The 17,920-nt window shown below is 40.5% G+C and overlaps 1 protein-coding gene across 1 annotated transcript in view; it reads left to right on the top strand.

Moving 5' to 3' along the window:
* DOCK3 (dedicator of cytokinesis 3) overlaps positions 1-17,920 on the top strand; it is a 105,123-nt gene that overhangs the window by 73,597 nt on the left and 13,606 nt on the right. Inside the window, exons 28-39 of the mRNA XM_062500450.1 lie at positions 832-892; positions 1,365-1,458; positions 2,138-2,286; positions 6,934-7,020; positions 8,518-8,622; positions 12,428-12,569; positions 13,290-13,456; positions 13,970-14,056; positions 14,514-14,693; positions 15,659-15,742; positions 17,013-17,129; positions 17,544-17,665. Coding sequence (XP_062356434.1) covers positions 832-892; positions 1,365-1,458; positions 2,138-2,286; positions 6,934-7,020; positions 8,518-8,622; positions 12,428-12,569; positions 13,290-13,456; positions 13,970-14,056; positions 14,514-14,693; positions 15,659-15,742; positions 17,013-17,129; positions 17,544-17,665 — 1,395 coding nt within the window. The remainder of the gene's footprint in view (positions 1-831; positions 893-1,364; positions 1,459-2,137; positions 2,287-6,933; positions 7,021-8,517; positions 8,623-12,427; positions 12,570-13,289; positions 13,457-13,969; positions 14,057-14,513; positions 14,694-15,658; positions 15,743-17,012; positions 17,130-17,543; positions 17,666-17,920) is intronic.

Consider the following 17,920-nt stretch of genomic DNA (forward strand, 5'->3'; position numbering starts at 1 on the left):
GCAGGGTGGGGGGTGCCATGTGGTTTTGGTTTCTGTTTTTTGCTTTTTAATGATAAACAGCTGCCAGCAAGACAGCTTTGACAAACAGATCCACATTTCCATGCTTAATTGAGAAGCATATACCAGTATCTAATTGATTTTCAATCTGCAGCTGATTTGTCATTACCAGAACAGGGAACTGGAATGTGGCATTGGAATCTGGAAATGCACAGGCATTTCTTAGAGTCCAGCTGCCAGTCAGTAGCTGGAGTAGTTCTCAGGATGGTTTACTTTGTCACTGCTTTAAAAATTTAGTCTCTTGTACTGTTTGAATATAAACAATTTCTAAAATATTCCAGAAACCAAAGGTAAGTTTTGTGATTTAACTTACCTATGCAGAAGTTAGAAATCTAGCCTAAATCCCTCAGGTTGTATGCTCATGTGCCACACCACACTGCAGAGCTGCATTTATGGAAGCCAACCCTTTGACTAGGACAAAATGTTTACATCTGGATAAATAGGAGTTTTTTTACTTTTATAGTAGATCTTCCATGAAGACTATTTTTGACCACTATTATCTCATTTTTGTTCAGATTCTTGTAAGAAATGCAGGAACAGTCACTTCAGGAGCTTGTTTGCAGATGCAAACTTGTAAGGAGACACATCATCTCAATTCTCACATCATCTCAGCCCTAATATGGAAATTTTTCTTAGAGGAACTTTATAGAATGAAGTATATGATTATCTGTTGTTTGCCATCCAGGGAAACTCTGGAAGATTAGCTAGCTTCAAATTTATTTTAAAAGGACTATTCTTGTAGATGTGTGTTTCAATATTGCTCTACTTTCTTAGGGACTGTATGAAAGGAGATGAAACAGAAAACAAGAAGATTGGCTGCACTGTTAACCTTATGGTAAAGATGTTTCCTTTATCTCTTTGTGATACTGTTGAAAGTGGGATGGGAAAGGCTGGGATAGGAATCTGTCAGGCAAGAGTAGCTTCAGAATCCAAGCATGGGATGACAGAAGAGAACAATGAGGATTGTGAGGATCCTCTGGTCCAACTCGCTGCTTTAAGCAGGGTCAGATAGGTCAGGCTACTCAGGTCTGTGTCCAGCTGAGTTCTGTGTATCCCTGTGACACAGGTTCTACAACCTCTCTCACCTTTTTTTTCAGCTTTTGGCTACCTTCATTTTGAAAAAAAAAAAAAAATCATGCCACAATATAAAATTAGTGGGTTAGATCACTGTGAACATCAAAAGATTTATTAATTTTCTTTCCCACTAAGAATGTGTTCTCTTTTCAATAACCTTGCACACCAACATATGCTGCTGAGTGCTTGAATTGAGAGTCTCAAGAGTAAGAAGTGTGTTTTTTCTTTCACAGAATTTCTACAAATCTGAGATTAACAAGGAGGAGATGTACATCCGCTATATCCACAAGCTGTGTGACATGCACCTGCAGGCTGACAACTACACAGGTGAGGCACACGTTCCACAGTCTGCTTGGAGTCCTCATGGCACTTCTTAACTCTCCAGATGTTATATAATATCTGGGTCATTCTTTTGGAAAGAATTAGCATGATTCAGTTATGACACTTGGGAAGGCAAGAAGATGAGGCCCAGCTCCTTCCCTCAAGTTTAATACTGTCTGTTTATACCCAACCACGTTATTATTGCATTGCACTTCAAATTTTACATTAAAGTGTTCTTTAAAGAAGATGGATTTTAAAAAAATACCACAACAGCAGAATGAAATTTAAAGGAAGATTAGCAAAACCACCATTACACAATCACTTGTCATATTTCCTTGCCTTGCAGTGCTGAGGGAGCACTTGGAATGTGTATGGACTTTAATGCTGTGTTCTCCAAGCTCTCTTTAAAGCTGCAGGTCCCAAATCTAGTTACAGATTTCAACATCTGACTGTGCATTTAAATCAAGTAGCTGGCAAAAAGAAACTTGACAGATTTGTACCTCAAAATCGTGTGCTGCTATTTTAAATAATTGAATAATTTAGTGGTCCTCTAAGAGCTGAGGTTCTTTTCACAAACTATAAATCAGAAATCACAGACTGTCAGAAGCAAGTCTGTGACCTTTCAGTATTGGCTGTTTTTATTTTCTGTCATTGATTCAGTGTTCCATAACTGCCTTTCCTACAGAGGCTGCATTCACTTTGCTTTTGTACTGTGAGTTGCTTCAGTGGGAGGACAGACCTCTGAGAGAGTTCCTGCATTACCCATCTCAGTCAGAGTGGCAACGTAAGGAAGGTCTGTGCCGTAAGATTATCCATTACTTCAACAAAGGGAAGGTATGCCAACTTCTTCTCTCTTCCAGCAGCTTCCTTCCCTTTTCCTGACTGACTTAGGGCTTGCAAGCCATCATCTCAGTTCAGTAGTCTGGAAGTAAATTTGTTTCAAAAGGGTTTATAACATGACAGATTGGCTCTCTGGACAAAAAACAGATGAGAAAAGGTATTTTATTATGTATGGCATTTGAAAGGGATTAGGGAGGCCAACAGGACAAACGCCAGAACAGTTTTAAACCTTTAAACCAAGCCTTGGATCAGCTGATGTGGCACAGGGCCAGTTCCTCAGCTTTTGGGGGGTGGGATTGCATTTTGTAGCTGTCTATGGAAACTACTGTGCTATGACTCACTTGAGAACTTGTTTTGTGCTGAACCTACACAAGGAAATGGCAGGCAAATGCTATAGGGGTCTCTTTATTGAAAAAGATTTAAATCCTTTCTGTGTCACTTATTTTAAAGTGATTTTCAATTGAAGTGCAGTTCCATCCACTGTACAAGAAGGAAATCAATCCATTTCAATTTCATATATTGAGTATGGGTTTTCTACAGTTAATTTTTTTTTTTTTTCAATTACTGCAGAGGTAGATGTTTTAGTCCCTTGTGTCATGGTGTTTTGGGAACATTTCAGAGATGAACTTTAAAAGTGACATCATTTATTGGAGTATTTTCAAATTTTTCCCTTCTCTAGGAAAATTCCTACAGCTTATGTTCTTGGGAGATAACATCTGTATGTGTGCCTTGGGGTTAATTTTGCCTGTGATGGCAATGACAGTAGCATTAAATACAAATGCGAGTTGGTTCTTATGGGGCTGCCATTCCAGATAATTCATTCCTAGCCCTGGTAATAGGAGTTGCATATGGCAGAAACATTTTCTACAGAACCTGCTAAAGGAGTCAGATTCCTGTGCTAAGGGAGAAATGGCCCATTTATGAGAAGTGATCAAGATTTTTTTGTGTGTGCCTGACAGAGCTGCTCTTTTGTGGTAACACTGCATATGGTTCTCTCATTTCAGAAATTTTCAGGGGTTTTCAGACTGCACTTAAAAACAAATTACTGGCTTGTACAAATATTGCAGTACTATACTGTCTGACTAGACAAAGATGATAGAGGCACTATGGAAAGCAAGTGAGTCTCAATTTTTGACAACAACATCAGGGAATCCATATACACAGTGAAGCAGAGTAAAAATTGACTGATGTAATTAGGCTATAAAACTCCTAAGTTTATAGAGCATTAACCTCTGAGGTTTTCTCCCTACTGGATGTTTTTGGAGTTACTTGATTTGTGTTTTAATCCTCCTTTATTACAAATGGTAGCTGAATGATTAAATAATCCACTTAAGCAGTGTGTATGTCACTCAGACTATGGAAGTGAAAGATGCTGAGAAGCCAAATCCTCCTTTTCAGCACTCTTGCTGTGTGACAGGGAGCAGCTCAGGGAATGGAAGAAACCTGCTACCCTCTACTTGTGTCTGACAGCTTCTTTCTGCACTATTCTGAGATGGTCCCTCCTCAGCCTCTGCAGAGCGGGAGTTGCTGTTGTCCTTCAGTTGCATTTCCAGAGTTCTATTTCTCATGCTGCTCCTGGCCTCTCCCACCAAGTGTGGGTGTCAAGGCAGAGTATAAAGGGTGTAAAAATTCTGCATTTGTCTATAGGAAAATTTTCTCAGGACAGGAATGGGAGGAAAACTGGCCACAAGGGTGTCTTGTGACATGCCAGTGGCACAGCCTGTGGCAGGCTTGGGATGTGCAGTGGGTGCAGAATTGACTCCCACCCTCAGCAGCATCAGCAGCAGCCCTGTGCTGGGAAGGAACACAGTGTTCCAAAGCCCTTTTAGCCTTCACTGGTCATGTGCCCCTTCCTGCTGATTTCTGCTATGCTGTGAATTGGTTTGGGGCTCAGCTGGCAGTGTGTGCTAGTACATAACTTAAATTGAAGATATTTTTAACCCTCAGTTACAATTTTGACTGTTAAAACTCAAAAGTTCTCTAGTTGAAGACATCCATTAATGGAAGAGTTTGAACCCAACTGATCATGTTTGTGCACAGCAATAGCTCGAAAACTACACAACCCTTTCCTGTCCAGTTCATTGTTTGATTTATTAACTGACAATTCTGAGCAGCTCCCACCCTGGCATTGCAGGCTCTGCCCTCCTTAGTGCAGCCAAGTGCACACAGAGACCCAAAGCAGCATTCCCAAAGCACTTAGTTTTTGCATGTGCTCCACAGCCAACACTTGAAATCATTACTCTTTGCGTACCCTCATGGGAATCATTTCCAAAAGAAATCTGCACATGGGATGTGAGTAAAGAAAGGCTGGTATTCAGAAGGGTTGATTGTCTCTACCTGTGCCACCTTGTGTGCAGTCAGCTGGGAATTGCTGGTGTCATAGGAGAAGGCTGCAATAAATGCCCTATGAATGTGGTTTTCAAGTAATACACAACTTGCAAATACATGAGAGGTCAGCAAAACAGAAAGCACTAATGAGAAAAATTGCCAGTGGAGATATCAGGAAGTTATTTGAAGAGGGAAGTGACACTTGCACGTCACATGGAATTACATATTAATTATCTGTATTGTGAAGATGTTACTCATTAGCATCACAGATTTTAAAACGGAAGCTCCAGTGACTTGGATATCCATTCATTCCTTTTCCTTTCAAATATCTACAAACCATTTTCTCTTTAGGACATTGCCTTGTATATTGTTTTTCTTCACTTCTCCATCTCATCTTGTATCCGCTGAACACTTGGGTAGCACGGTGCAATTTCTTCATGTGGAAACTGAAACAAAGAGAGAGCCTGAGTTAGGATGACAGGAATGGTATCAAGGTACATGTAGAAGAGGTGGTATATAGAGAAATCAAATGTGGTACCATGTTGTTAATTTAACTGACATCAGAAAAGGAGCGTGGAAAGGTTACATCCCTCAGATCACCTGAAGGGAAAACAGCCAGTGAGCTTTCTGCTTCTGTCCAGCACACAGATTAGAGAGTTAGGTAGGCTTTAGTCACAGCATCCCCATTGGAAGTAAGACTGCTCACACTCTCTGTGGGGAAAAAAGCCATTTATTCCTGGCAAGATGTTTTAGAAGTGAACATAGATCAACTGAGGACTGAGAATCTATGTATAGTACCTCTGTAAAGAATGTGCTGCAACCATAAAAAATGCAGTGGTATTTGAGTTTGCACATACAAACACTTAGCTGGCTATGGTTGATCTCAATTCAGTGGATCAGTTTGTGTGTCAGGGGCTTTGACGAACCACGGGAAAAATCCTGTTAATTTGAGATCACAAATACCTCACTGATACTCAGAGTAGTCAAGAAACTGGTGTTTCAGTTCCTTTCCTATTGTATTAATTGCTTTGATCTAAATAAATCTCAGGCCTCCCATTCTCCCAAACTACAGATACTATCAGAATATCCAAATAGATTCTGGTACAGTATTTTATTTAGCAAGGTTTTATTGAAGTTTTTGTAATTGACTGAAGCTAAAGAGCTGTAGTAAAGAAGTGGTAGTAAGGAGAGAACAGACACTACAAATGTGGGCTTAAAGGACAACACTGTAAACTGCCTCATAAATTAAATCAAACAGTGTAGAGATTCATTTTTTTATGTGAAGGTACATGTAACCAGAAAAACTCTTTCCATATTAAATGCTAATATTTTACATAATTGCTGTTAATGACTGTTACCAAGAACTTATAATATTGCTATTAATAGTCTTAAAACTTAAGGTGATAGTCTAACTCACACATTAATTTTGTTTTCACTGCAGCAGGGTCCCTTGTAAAACAACTGGCAAATTAGCCCAGTAATGCATAATAAAACTTAATCCAGTAAAGGTTCAGCTGAGACCTTGGTGTTCTAAATCCTTTACCATAAGCATGGTGAGAAACAGCCACTCCCCCAAAAAGGCTTCCAGTGTGTGCAGGTAAAAGGTGATGGAAGAGGAGATTTCAGTGTAAAATGAGCTCTCCAAAAAGCCACTTGAGGAAACAGGAGAGTCTTTCTCTCAGTGTGAGTGTGCCCAAAGTGGGTCTCTTCCTCCTGACCTCTGGGATGATGAGGATGGTGTGCTAGGAGAGATTTATTGCGTGGGATTGGGAGCTGAAGAAATGAGTGTGGCTTCCTGAATATGGATATTGAGTCACTGCAGTAATGCAGGTCAGTTCTGAGGATGTTTTATACGTTGGAGTGTTCCCACTGCCTGACAGTTTGTGCTTTCAGTGGGAAGGAGCAGCCTGGGAAGGGGAGCACTTTGCTGGGGAGCCAAGCCCTAACTCTGTACTCCAGGGAGTTAGTGCAGGAAGAAAAGGAGCTGTTTGGGGGTGAGTTGAAGGGGTGTCTAGCAAAAGAAAAATTGTCAGTTTTATTATCTTTCTCCAGATAAGTTCCCAGTCTCATAAATGAACTGCCAGAACAAGCAGTATGTGTGTGTAATTTCCACGGAACATATGCCTCTGTTCCCATCTTCTAGAAGGAATTGATCTGCTATTTAATGGAAATGGTTTCATCGCATTGCATTTTCACATCTAATCTCTGCCATTTCATACCAAATGAATTCCCAGAATTGTCTCCACACTGCTGTCAGCTGAGCTGGCAGTAGCAGTGTGTTTGCTGTGAGTGTGATTTGCTTTGGCCCTGCAGAGCTGGGAGTTTGGCATCCCTCTGTGCCGAGAACTGGCCATCCAGTACGAGAGCCTCTACGACTACCAGAGCCTCAGCTGGATCCGGGTAAGTGCCTGCACCTTCTCTCCTTGCAGACTCTCACATCGTCCCCCAGAGCGTTTTGCTCTCCTGTCAGAGCATTCTGAATTTAAAAAAGAATCACATTCCTTATAGAGCTCCATGCATTCCCTGTGACTCCTTGCCATTGATTCATATTGCTGACGTTGTAGGTCCACTGGAGTAATTCCAAACTCTGGCAGCAGTAAAATCCCGTGAGTATATGAAGACAGCACACACACACAGGAGCTGGGATTGCTATTGCAATGGCATGTTTACATATATTTTTGCATAAAATAGCCTATTTTTTAAAACATATTCCATTTTAATTCCAAAAGAATCAAGGACAGCTTGTGCCTCAGTGAGATAAGATGAGCAAGAGAGAGGGATTGAAGAAGGCAAATGTTTGTGGCATTCTTACCAGTTTACAAGGATCTGGTCCTCTGGTACAACCAAACACATGATGAAATCAGGGCACATTTGCAGCATCATGCTTTAATCAGAAAAAGCTGCATTCGTATTTTTTAAAAACTTTCTCAATGTGAAAGTAGTTCATCTCCTCCTGGGGTAGCATACACGTGTCCAGATTTGCATGAATGTACACAGTGGTTTAAATTCTCTTTCCAAAAAGTCCAGTTTATTTTTATCTGAAGACACTTGTCTAACAAGGTCTGATAAACTGTACTTCTTAAGAACCTGTTTTCTCCCAAGTGGCCCCAAAGAGAGCACATGTCCAGCTTGGCTGTGCACTCTTGGTGCCATTCACATCCCCACCACATTCCTTGATGCTTCCCGCAATGACTTTGGGACCTTCCCCTTTCTGGAGAAGGAGTCAGTGTTTGTGGGAACTGAGCACAAACCAGGATGCAATATTGCAAGTTAGGGTTCTTTGCAGTGGAAGCAGTGGTGTTACACTGGTTCTTCTTGAAATTCCTGTGTGCCTTTCAGCTGAGGTTCAGTTTGCCAAAGGGTGTGGGAATCCCACTCTTGAAAATCCTTTTCCTCTTTCCAACCACCTTTTTCTTCCATGTTAAACCTTCTGGTGCACAGAGCTGTAGAAGATTTAATTTTCTCCTTTTTCATGCCACTCAACTCAATTAAGGCAAACCCAATTAGATGTAATTTTCCAGGCAGTGGTATGGATTTTGATCTGTAGGAAAGAATAGGACACTGTGAGGCAGGCAACGTGGATTTTAATCTCAGATTGGTAATTCATTCTACAATGCAAAGAAAATTATATTCAAGACCTGTTTAATTTAAAATAAGATAAACCAGGAAAAATTCATATGTCATCTTCCAAAATATAAAATGAGTATGGTGATATTCTAGTCTGTTCCACCATGTAGACTGGTTTAATTAGTAATTTTTATCTTTAACAGAATTTTAGTCTTTTCATTAAAAATTGCAGGAGTAAAAGGGTAATGTGATATTTTAATGAGTCTGGAGATGTTAATGTTTTAAGTGCAGCTTTAAGGGTCTGATAGCAGCTATCTCTTTCCTCCACAGAAAATGGAAGCTACCTATTATGACAATATCATGGAACAGCAACGCTTAGAACCAGAGTTTTTCAGAGTTGGTTTTTATGGTCGAAAATTCCCATTTTTCCTGCGGGTAAGCCAAATTTATACAGGATGTGACAAAGTGACCAGGCTCAGAGTAGCTTTGTATTTTTGTTTTGGGGATACAATGTATACTATTCAGCATATTTTTTTATGCCTGCACAAATAAAAACAGTTTTCTGGCTGAACTGAAGGACACGGTCCACTGGGAATGTTTTTGGGAATAGAGATCAGAAATTTGACTCATGCCACTGTAAATTTTTGATGATCTGCGGATGCAGCACAAATTGCCTCTATATTAAGCGAAATTCTGTATTGCAGCAATGCTGGGTCATTACAACTAATTTTCATCATCTCAAATTATCACACTTGAAAAAAAGTCTCACTTGACAGAATTCTAATCCCAGCCTGATGACTCTTATGCTATGTGCAAATGAAAATTTCCTCTCTTCAACAAAAAGCCAAACAGCTTCTTTGGACACATCCTCACTTGGAGCTCATTGTCTGCTGGTGTACCAATCTGTTTAAAAAGTGAAATTTTCTTCTTTTCCTGATGAGGAATCAAACTTTAAATGGGTATTTGTTTATACAATGTCTTGTTGCTAGTTTAGAGCAAGGAAGGAATATAATGTGACAAGTGCTCAAAGAGCTGCCTGCAAATTGATGGCAGATGCCATCAAATGTGACAGGACAAGGTAACTGGAAGCTTTCAAGGACTGGAGGTGCATGGTTTGTGTTCTCTTTGAAAGAATGGTTTGACAAGAGGTGGCACCAATCGAGGTACACAGGATGAAGCTATACAAAGCCAAGCCATTTTGAAAGCTGCCCTCTTATACTTCCCTCTGATTATGAAGTTGCTTGTTGTTTTTTTAACAAGGATTTCAACATTGGGGTTTAATTATAGTATTTTAATGGAAACACAGGTAGGGGTAATAAAGGCAAGTTGAAATTAGTCAAGGAGAAGAAATACCAGTGGATAAAGGGTGTGGTTTCATGTTATTTGAAGGTGAACAGTGCCAGAATCAGAATCACAGAATCATTTAGGTTGGAAAATGCCTCCAAGATCACCAATCCAACCATTGACCGATGTCAACCAGACCATGGCACCACGTGCTATGTCCAGTTGTTTCTTGAACACCTCCAGGGATGGTGACTTCATCAACCCCTGGGCAGCCAATTCCAATGCCTGACAACCCTTTCCATGAAGAAATTCTTCCTGATGTCCAGCCTTAATGTCCCCTGGTGCAGCTTGAGGCAGTTTCTTCTTCTCCTGTCCCTTGTTCCCTGGGAGCAGAGCCTGATCCCCACCTGGCTACCAGTTCCTGTCAGGGAGTTTTAGAGGGTGAGAAGATCCCCCCTGAGCCTCCTTTGCTCCAGTCTGAGCCCCTCCTCCCTCAGTTGCTCCTCACAGAATTAGGACTGCAGCAGCCTGAAGCAGAGTGTAGAACAGCCCTGCAGAGGAATCCAAAGAAAGTACAGGTGCTGCAGTGTGAACCCAGAGCTGGCCTTTCATGAAGATCTCCAGAGAAAACTAACAATTCCTGGTTTTATATCTAACAACAAATGTTTCAGCAAGTGAGTGCCGACACAGTCAACACGGCACACGAGCATTCCTAACATCTGAAGTATTGTCAGTGACTCAAGTTCATCTCTTTATCTTGTGGATCCTCCCTTTCACCTGGGATCCTGCATGGCTGAGGTGTTTGACACTGCTCGAGCTCCCTGTGCTCAGCCCTAACTCTTTGCAAAGTGCTGTAACAACATGGATCCTTGGCTGGAGACATTACCAGCAAACACGAGCGTACATAATTATAATCCTTGTTAATTCTGCAATTATATTTGGTAGCAGTACTTCTGATAGCAGATTACTAAAGTAGCAATCTCATTAAAAGTCATCCTCCTCCTTTCTCTCCCTAATGATCCATACAGCACACACATTGTGGAGCACAGACTAAGCCCATTAGCAGTCACATCAGCATGGATCACACTGTAAAGAGATTGGAAGCAGCTATTCTAGAGAAGAAAAAGATTTACATGGATTTAAAATCTTCAAATGAATACGGGAATGATTTAATTTGATCAAATAACTCCAAGCCCTTTTCTCATGTATTTTTCTATTGCTGTATAGCTTAAAACAGAAAATAACGACTTTTTTCCTACATCTTTGGTTTTTGAAGACCCTTTGTCTAAAAATGTAATTGTTCATGTTACTATGAATTCTGCATCTATTTCTATCCTTCCTACATAAGTAAATTTAAATTAAAACTGTCCATATCCTCCATGTACCAGAAGTTCAAGTAAGGCCTGACAAGCCATGTTTTGAGATCTTGCCTTGGCATCTCTCTGAAAAGTCTTATTAAATTTAGCTTTGAGGTGTTTCCAGGGCATTATTTTTAGAATCACAATAAGTTTATTTATAGGTTTACAGTTTTCTAGATTGCTGCAATCAAAAGCTAAAACAGAGATTGCTGTAAGTGTCATGAAGAGATTCACCTTCAAACATGGGCTCACTCCAAATTTAATAATAGCTGCAAAGTTTGAGCTTTACAGACTGAACTGTCAAGATTCATCATGTTATTCTTCTCCCAGTCCATTGGTTGCTGTGACTGATGCATACAAAGTGACATATGTCACAGCCAGAACATGAGATCCTTTCCATAAAGTTGAAATGCAAATCCAAAGATAACAACTCCCTAGCTGTGTTTTATGATCTGGTTTTGCTACTTTTCCCTTCAATTTTGCTACACGATCAAGAACTGCTTGGCCACATCCCTTTTCCAGAGCAATTAAAAACACATTCTTGAATGCTACTCCAGCTTCTAAATGCAAGAAATAAAAGGCTGTTCTTTTTTAAAAAAGTTTTTAATTGTTTCATAAGGTGAAAACACTCCTTGTTCTTCTAGTTATTATATGTATGAGAGTTTAAACTACCAAAATTAGAGAATTTGCCTGTTTTGATTGGACTTGAACCAGGATATATTAACAGTGATGAAAACTGTGGTTTGTGAGGGTTAAGACACTGGAATACAATCTTCCTGACACTAAAGACTTTAGAAATCCTGTATCGCGCTGTTTGGAGTTAGAGATGGCACAAAAAGTATCCAGGAACTCTGCACAAGTGGTTTAATGCTTCAAGAGTCATATCTAAATGCAGTTTCCATTATTAGCAGAAATAAAATTTTGTTAATCAAGAGGAAAGTGCTTTTAGAGCCAAAGGAGAATTTGCTAAGTGGCCACTGAGAATTCTTGGTAAAGCTTTTCTGTATTACTGTACTATAGACAAGGGAGTTCCTGAGCATGTATTGTTCATCACAGTCAGGGCTGGGTTGTACGGCTGTGATAATACAGCAGTGATTAAACAGTGATTTTTGTGAATAGTTTGTAGCAACTTCTCTCTAAAGAGAACTGATAAAATGATAAACATATATGTCCCTCTGTTCTATGGGATCCTCAAGACTTTTATCCATCTGGTGCACTGTATTTGACAGCAGCTTTCCCATCATAGAACAGCCAAGCTGGTGACTGAAGTTTTAGTTGATACATTTCAGTATGGTCCAATTAAAAGTAGTGCCTTTTCTGAAAAGCAGGTAAGAAGGGACCACAAGACTGAAATGCTGGGTGTGCCTGAATCACAGGCATTGTGCTGTTCAGAGATCAGTGGAATAGTCTCCTCATTCATCACTTCTTCATGAAATACATTGTAAAGAAAAAGGAAGGGATAAAATACATCTACTCTCACATTAGCATCTTGCCACCGTCATTTATCTTTGGTCTTAAAGTAATATTAAAGTGAGATAGAAGTCAATAGAATTTAAGTTACTTTTAAGGACACTAACTTATGCTTATCCTTCTTGCAGAACAAAGAATATGTGTGTCGGGGCCATGACTATGAGAGGCTGGAAGCCTTCCAGCAGAGGATGCTGAGTGAGTTCCCCCAAGCCATTGCAATGCAGCACCCCAACCACCCTGATGACTCCATATTGCAGTGTGATGCTCAGTGTATCCTTCTGTGAAAGGGCAAACTCTCCCTGGAGCTGGGGCAGAGCACAGAGGTAGAGCTGGCTATGGACAAAACCAGACCTTGTCTGCAGCAGACAGGAACTGGTCCACTGTGGGATGTGGTGTTAGAGAGAGCAGTGACTTTATATTGGGGGAGTAATGCAGGTCATGTTCCATGTAGAAGGGAGAGGGCTGTGCTTGGTCATACCCATGTTTTAATGCTTTACCAACAGTACTGGCATCACAAACAATTTGTGTCCTTCGGTGTGCTCCTGATACCTTCTCTTGCCCAGTATTTTGCTGGGAACAGATGCAGTTCCAAAGCACTAATTCCCATTCTGCCTTTCTTTTTTTTTTTTACCTCAGTATTTTACTTTTTTGCAATTTCCCTTTCTTTAAAACTGCTGAACCTTTTTACACCCAAGGCTTTGAATCTCATTCTTCTCATTGGTCACCTGAACTGGGATTTGGTACATCCAGTACAATGCTCAGTACATTTAAGGACTGTACCATATCACATTTAAGGGGTCTGCAGGGACTTTGGAGAGCTTAGTCATGGAACCTGCACTTATTTGGCTTCTGAGAGAACAGCACATATACTGTGGGGGATTTGAACCATGAGAACACTGTCAGCAAATGGAGCCTCCTGTGTGGGTTGCCGTTTCCTATTTGTCTTCCCAAACGCATGGATAAAGCTTTCTTTGACTGCACAATTACCAGATTTACAGATCTATGCAGTGACTCCCATCCCAGACAGTATAGACGTGCTGCAAATGGACCGTGTCCCCGATCGCATCAAGAGCTTTTACCGCGTCAACAACATCCGCAAGTTCCGCTACGACAGACCCTTCCACAAGGGCCCCAAGGACAAGGAGAACGAGTTTAAGGTACAAGCAGCAAATAAGCAGTGGTTAAATGTTCATCTCTTGAATACCATCTTGTTACTTTATGCTGATAGAGCCTTCAGGTAATCCTGATTTGACAGCCAAAGATACCACAGCAACTCAAGGAATGGGTTTAGTCCATGTTTGATTGAATACTGTTGAGTTCTGACCTGATTAAAGCATTGACCAGTTTAAAGGTGAGTTATTTTAGTCACAGAAGACACTGTTTGTTTGGCTGGACTTTTTTTTTTTATTACTGATACATAGGTCTACAATGTCTTTTTGGGTCCCATGGCACAACTGGTGATTGGTCAAGTTTTAAAAATTATTAGAAATGTTGAATGTGTTCCAAGCATGCTGAATTCCTGATTTGTTGTTTAAGTGACTTTCAGGAAGACCTTCTATAGAATTAATGCTCATTCCTTTCTGAGCCTTGCCCCCTTTGCACCTGTAGTAAGAGTACAGAAGATGTGGTTGTGATTCCCTGTTCCTCACAGCCTCAATTCCTCCTTGCAGAGCTTGTGGATTGAACGCACCACTCTGACCCTGACTCACAGTTTGCCTGGCATCTCTCGTTGGTTTGAAGTGGAGAGAAGAGAATTGGTAACATTCATAATTCCTATAACTGGGGGTTGAAATGATGAGTTACTGAGGACATGGGATAGGCAGCTTAAAACTCACTGGGCTGGAATCTTGCAATTTAAAATGGTGTTTACCAAGGATTAAATACATCCATTTTCTACCACTTCATCTAAATAATTGCTGAATGTAACTAGGGGAATTGTATAACAGACGTTGTAATGGAGACAGTGCCAAAAAGATGGAGTAATTGCACTGCTGCCATGTCTTCAGTATATAGAAAGACACCTATTATTGCAACCAAGTGACCTGAAATCCAGCACTGCCAACAGTTGAGTTTGTTAATGGAGCTAATTTTCTACAAAGCAGTAAAAGTGAAGGGAGCTCACTGAACAATCCTGGAGTGTCATTTTATTACAAGGAAGATAATAAATCTCAGTGAAGTGTCCATGGAATTAAAGTATATTTTATTGCCTTTGAGGTTGAAGTAAGTCCTTTGGAAAATGCCATTCAAGTGGTTGAGAACAAAAACCAGGAGCTGAGGACACTGATAAGCCAGTACCAGCATAAACAAATGCATGGCAACATTAATCTTCTCAGCATGTGTCTGAATGGAGTGATTGATGCCGCCGTTAACGGGGGAATTGCACGGTACCAGGAGGTAAGCCAGGCTCTGCTGCCCATTGAGTATCACCCTTCCTCAGTTCTGTTTGCATTTCTGTTTTAATGACAGTATGGCTTAATAAAGTAAGAAATTCTCATGTGCATTATCTAAAGATGGGGGTCACACCCTACTTGGTTATTCTGCATCAGTGCTTGCATAGCCATATGCAAGGGGGCTCCAGGGGTGGAGCTAGGATGTCACATGGAAATAGGTACAGGTAACAGCAGGATTTCTCAGAGATGACACTTGGTTTACCTAGAAATCCTCACTTGGCAGGTAAAACAGTGAAGCAGCTTTTTTAATACTACTTACGTTATAAATTAATTTTGCAATAGAGGCTGTGGGACTGGTGGTAACTGATGAGGTCTGGAATCAGGAAAAACCACTAATCCATGCTATTGAGCTATTATCTTTGCTGATGGGCTAATTTCAGACTCGCTGTTGAACTAAAATGATGTTAAATACAATATGTTATCCAGCATAATCTCTGGCAAGCTGTTTATTAAACTGAGCATTGCAAAACATAGGTTTAGGGTAAAATACTGAAAAACTGCAGCAGTGGTTCAGGGATGTCTGCACAACGGAGCTGTGGAGAGAACGCTCTTCAGGCTTTGCATTAATTACCAATTTACTCATGAAATTCCTTTAGCTTTAGGCAGTTATGTGAAGTAAACCATAAAATTCAAATAACTGGAAGATACAAGGCTTAGTGGTATTGCACATCACTGTCACAGAGGGAAACTTGGTCAGAGTCATGATTCAACAGAATAATTTCAGCTGCAAAGACCATTTTCTCTGCATCCTACAGTGCTAAAAAACAATAAAATTAAGCTCTGCTGTTATCTTAATATATTTAATTTTCCTAAGATTTTTGGACCTTTTCCTTTCATCCTTTGACTCCAAGTTATAATGAAACATCTTCCTGTAAGCAAAAGGCACTTTTCTTCCCCCTTTTCCTGCAGGCCTTTTTTGATAAGGATTATATCACAAAGCACCCCGGAGACGCAGAGAAGATCACCCAGCTCAAGGAACTCATGCAGGAACAGGTACTATTTTTCAGGTGCAGAAGAACATTGCTACATTGTCTGGATTCATCAGCAGTCAGCCTAAACATCAGATCCAACTGATTCATTCAGAAGCAAAGATTTTTGGTACAGGAGATCTAAATACATTCAAACAAAAACCGAGAGGGGGGTGGACAAGGAGATTATGACAAGTCACTCACTTTATGGGATGTGAGGTGAAGCTCAGCTGAAAGTACATTAATTTTGTTTTCTACATTTATTATCCAACAGACTTCTTGCTGCATTTCAAGCCTGCCATTCATTTTTGGCATTTTGAACTATGTCTTCCTAGCAAATTTCAAAGATAATCAGAGGCAGGACAGGTCAGGCTTGAGATTAAAGTTGCAGAGCCACAAATGAAAACTTAATGTCTATTTATATTATCTGTAGTTTTATTTTTCCATAGTATCTCCTTGAAACATCTTGGTAGATAAAGCTGCCGGATGCTTTGATGGGAATGAAATCAGATAATCACATCCCTCTTAAGTGAAAGATTGGCAAGATGCACCCCATTAAACAGTGTGCCCAAATCTGACTAGAGCTACTAGGCCTTGTTCTTCAACAAATCACCGAATTTCAGATTCCCCATCTGTAAAATAATGCTTATCTCCATTCAATCCTCGGGAGATGTTTGAAGATTAATTAGTTGTTGTTTGTACAGACTTTGGATCATGTAGAGAATTACATACATCTTAAGGCTCCTATCATTGCTATTTTCTTTCATCTGAGACCTTATATAATCTCATCCAATCATGAATATTATATGTTTGACCTTTGAAAAAGTGACTTTTAGAAGTAACTAATGAGGAACAGGAGGAGTGACTGCATGTGCCACACTGCTGCTGTTCATCTCAATTATCAGAAACTCCTTCTAGAAGTCTCTGCTGGGAGCTCAGACCCCATCCCTGGCACTGGGTGGAAGAGTTTTTGTCCCAGGGCATTATCTATGTGAGGACATAATGCTGTTCACTCTGCAGAGAGAATCTAGCTGTTTGTTTTGGTTTTGTTTTTTTTTTTTCAGTTATCTCCTAAGAAAAGCAATGCAACATGACACAAATGTACTTGTCACACACTTAAGTACTTGTTGGAGTAGTATGAACTTGCCAGGACTCCAGGGCTTGATTGGTTACCAGCATTCTTGTCATATTGTGACATATTCCTTGCACATTGCCAGAACTGCAGGGCAGGCTTCTATCCTCTCCCTTAGACACAATTTACTTGTGTTTCTGATGCTGCATTTTCTTTGTCACAGGTCCACGTCCTAGGAGTGGGTCTGGCAGTCCATGAGAAATTTGTACACCCTGAAATGCGTCCCCTGCATAAGAAACTGATAGATCAGTTCCAGATGATGCGATCCAGCCTGTACCACGTAAGCCAGCAGTCACTTTCCCATTTTTTAATTATATGATTAAACATCTGTCAGTTGCAGTAAGGTTCACTAAAGAACTGGGCTGATACAGCATTGATTGAACCTACTGGAATGCCAAATTACCAAAGAAATTCTTGATTTTTGTGCAAGAAGGCAGTTGTGGAAAATATGTTAACTTGGCCTTTCAACAAGGATTGTTAATAATTGTATGTTTTTTGTTGTATCACAGAGTAGTTGTAAAGCTTAATTTTCAGTTGCTCTCTCACATAGCAGAAAATTATGTAAGACAGAGGAAAATTAACAGGAGGTGCTGGATGTTCACTTTAAAAGAAATACCATAATTGGAAGTATCAGGAATGAAGAAAACTTGCAGTATTCCATGACTGACTGAGCTGAAGTGTGTTTGCTCTGCAGGAGTTACCTGGTTTGGATAAGCTGAGCCCAGCCTGCTCTGGCTCCAGCACCCCCCGCAGCAACGTGCTGGTGTCCCACGGCCCCATGAGCCCAGAGAGCATCAAGCTGGTGCATCGACACAGGTAACCCCCTCTTCCTCCACAGACCCAGGGGCTCTGCACGCTGTTCCACCAAGGTTCCAGGATCTAAGGAGTGTTTAGCAGTGCTCCAGAGCAGGCAGCACGAATTTAGGCAGAAGCGCTTTTTGTCTTCATTCGGTGGTAATTATTAAAGTTGAAGAATTGGAATAAGAAAGTTGAGGAATCCAACTTGCAGCAAATGCTGAACACCTCCAGGTGTGACTCCATCACTTTACTTACTGTAGAGGCAGAAACAAA

The sequence above is a fragment of the Cinclus cinclus genome, chromosome 12 (genome assembly GCF_963662255.1).
Source record: "Cinclus cinclus chromosome 12, bCinCin1.1, whole genome shotgun sequence".
Lineage (NCBI taxonomy): Eukaryota > Metazoa > Chordata > Aves > Passeriformes > Cinclidae > Cinclus > Cinclus cinclus.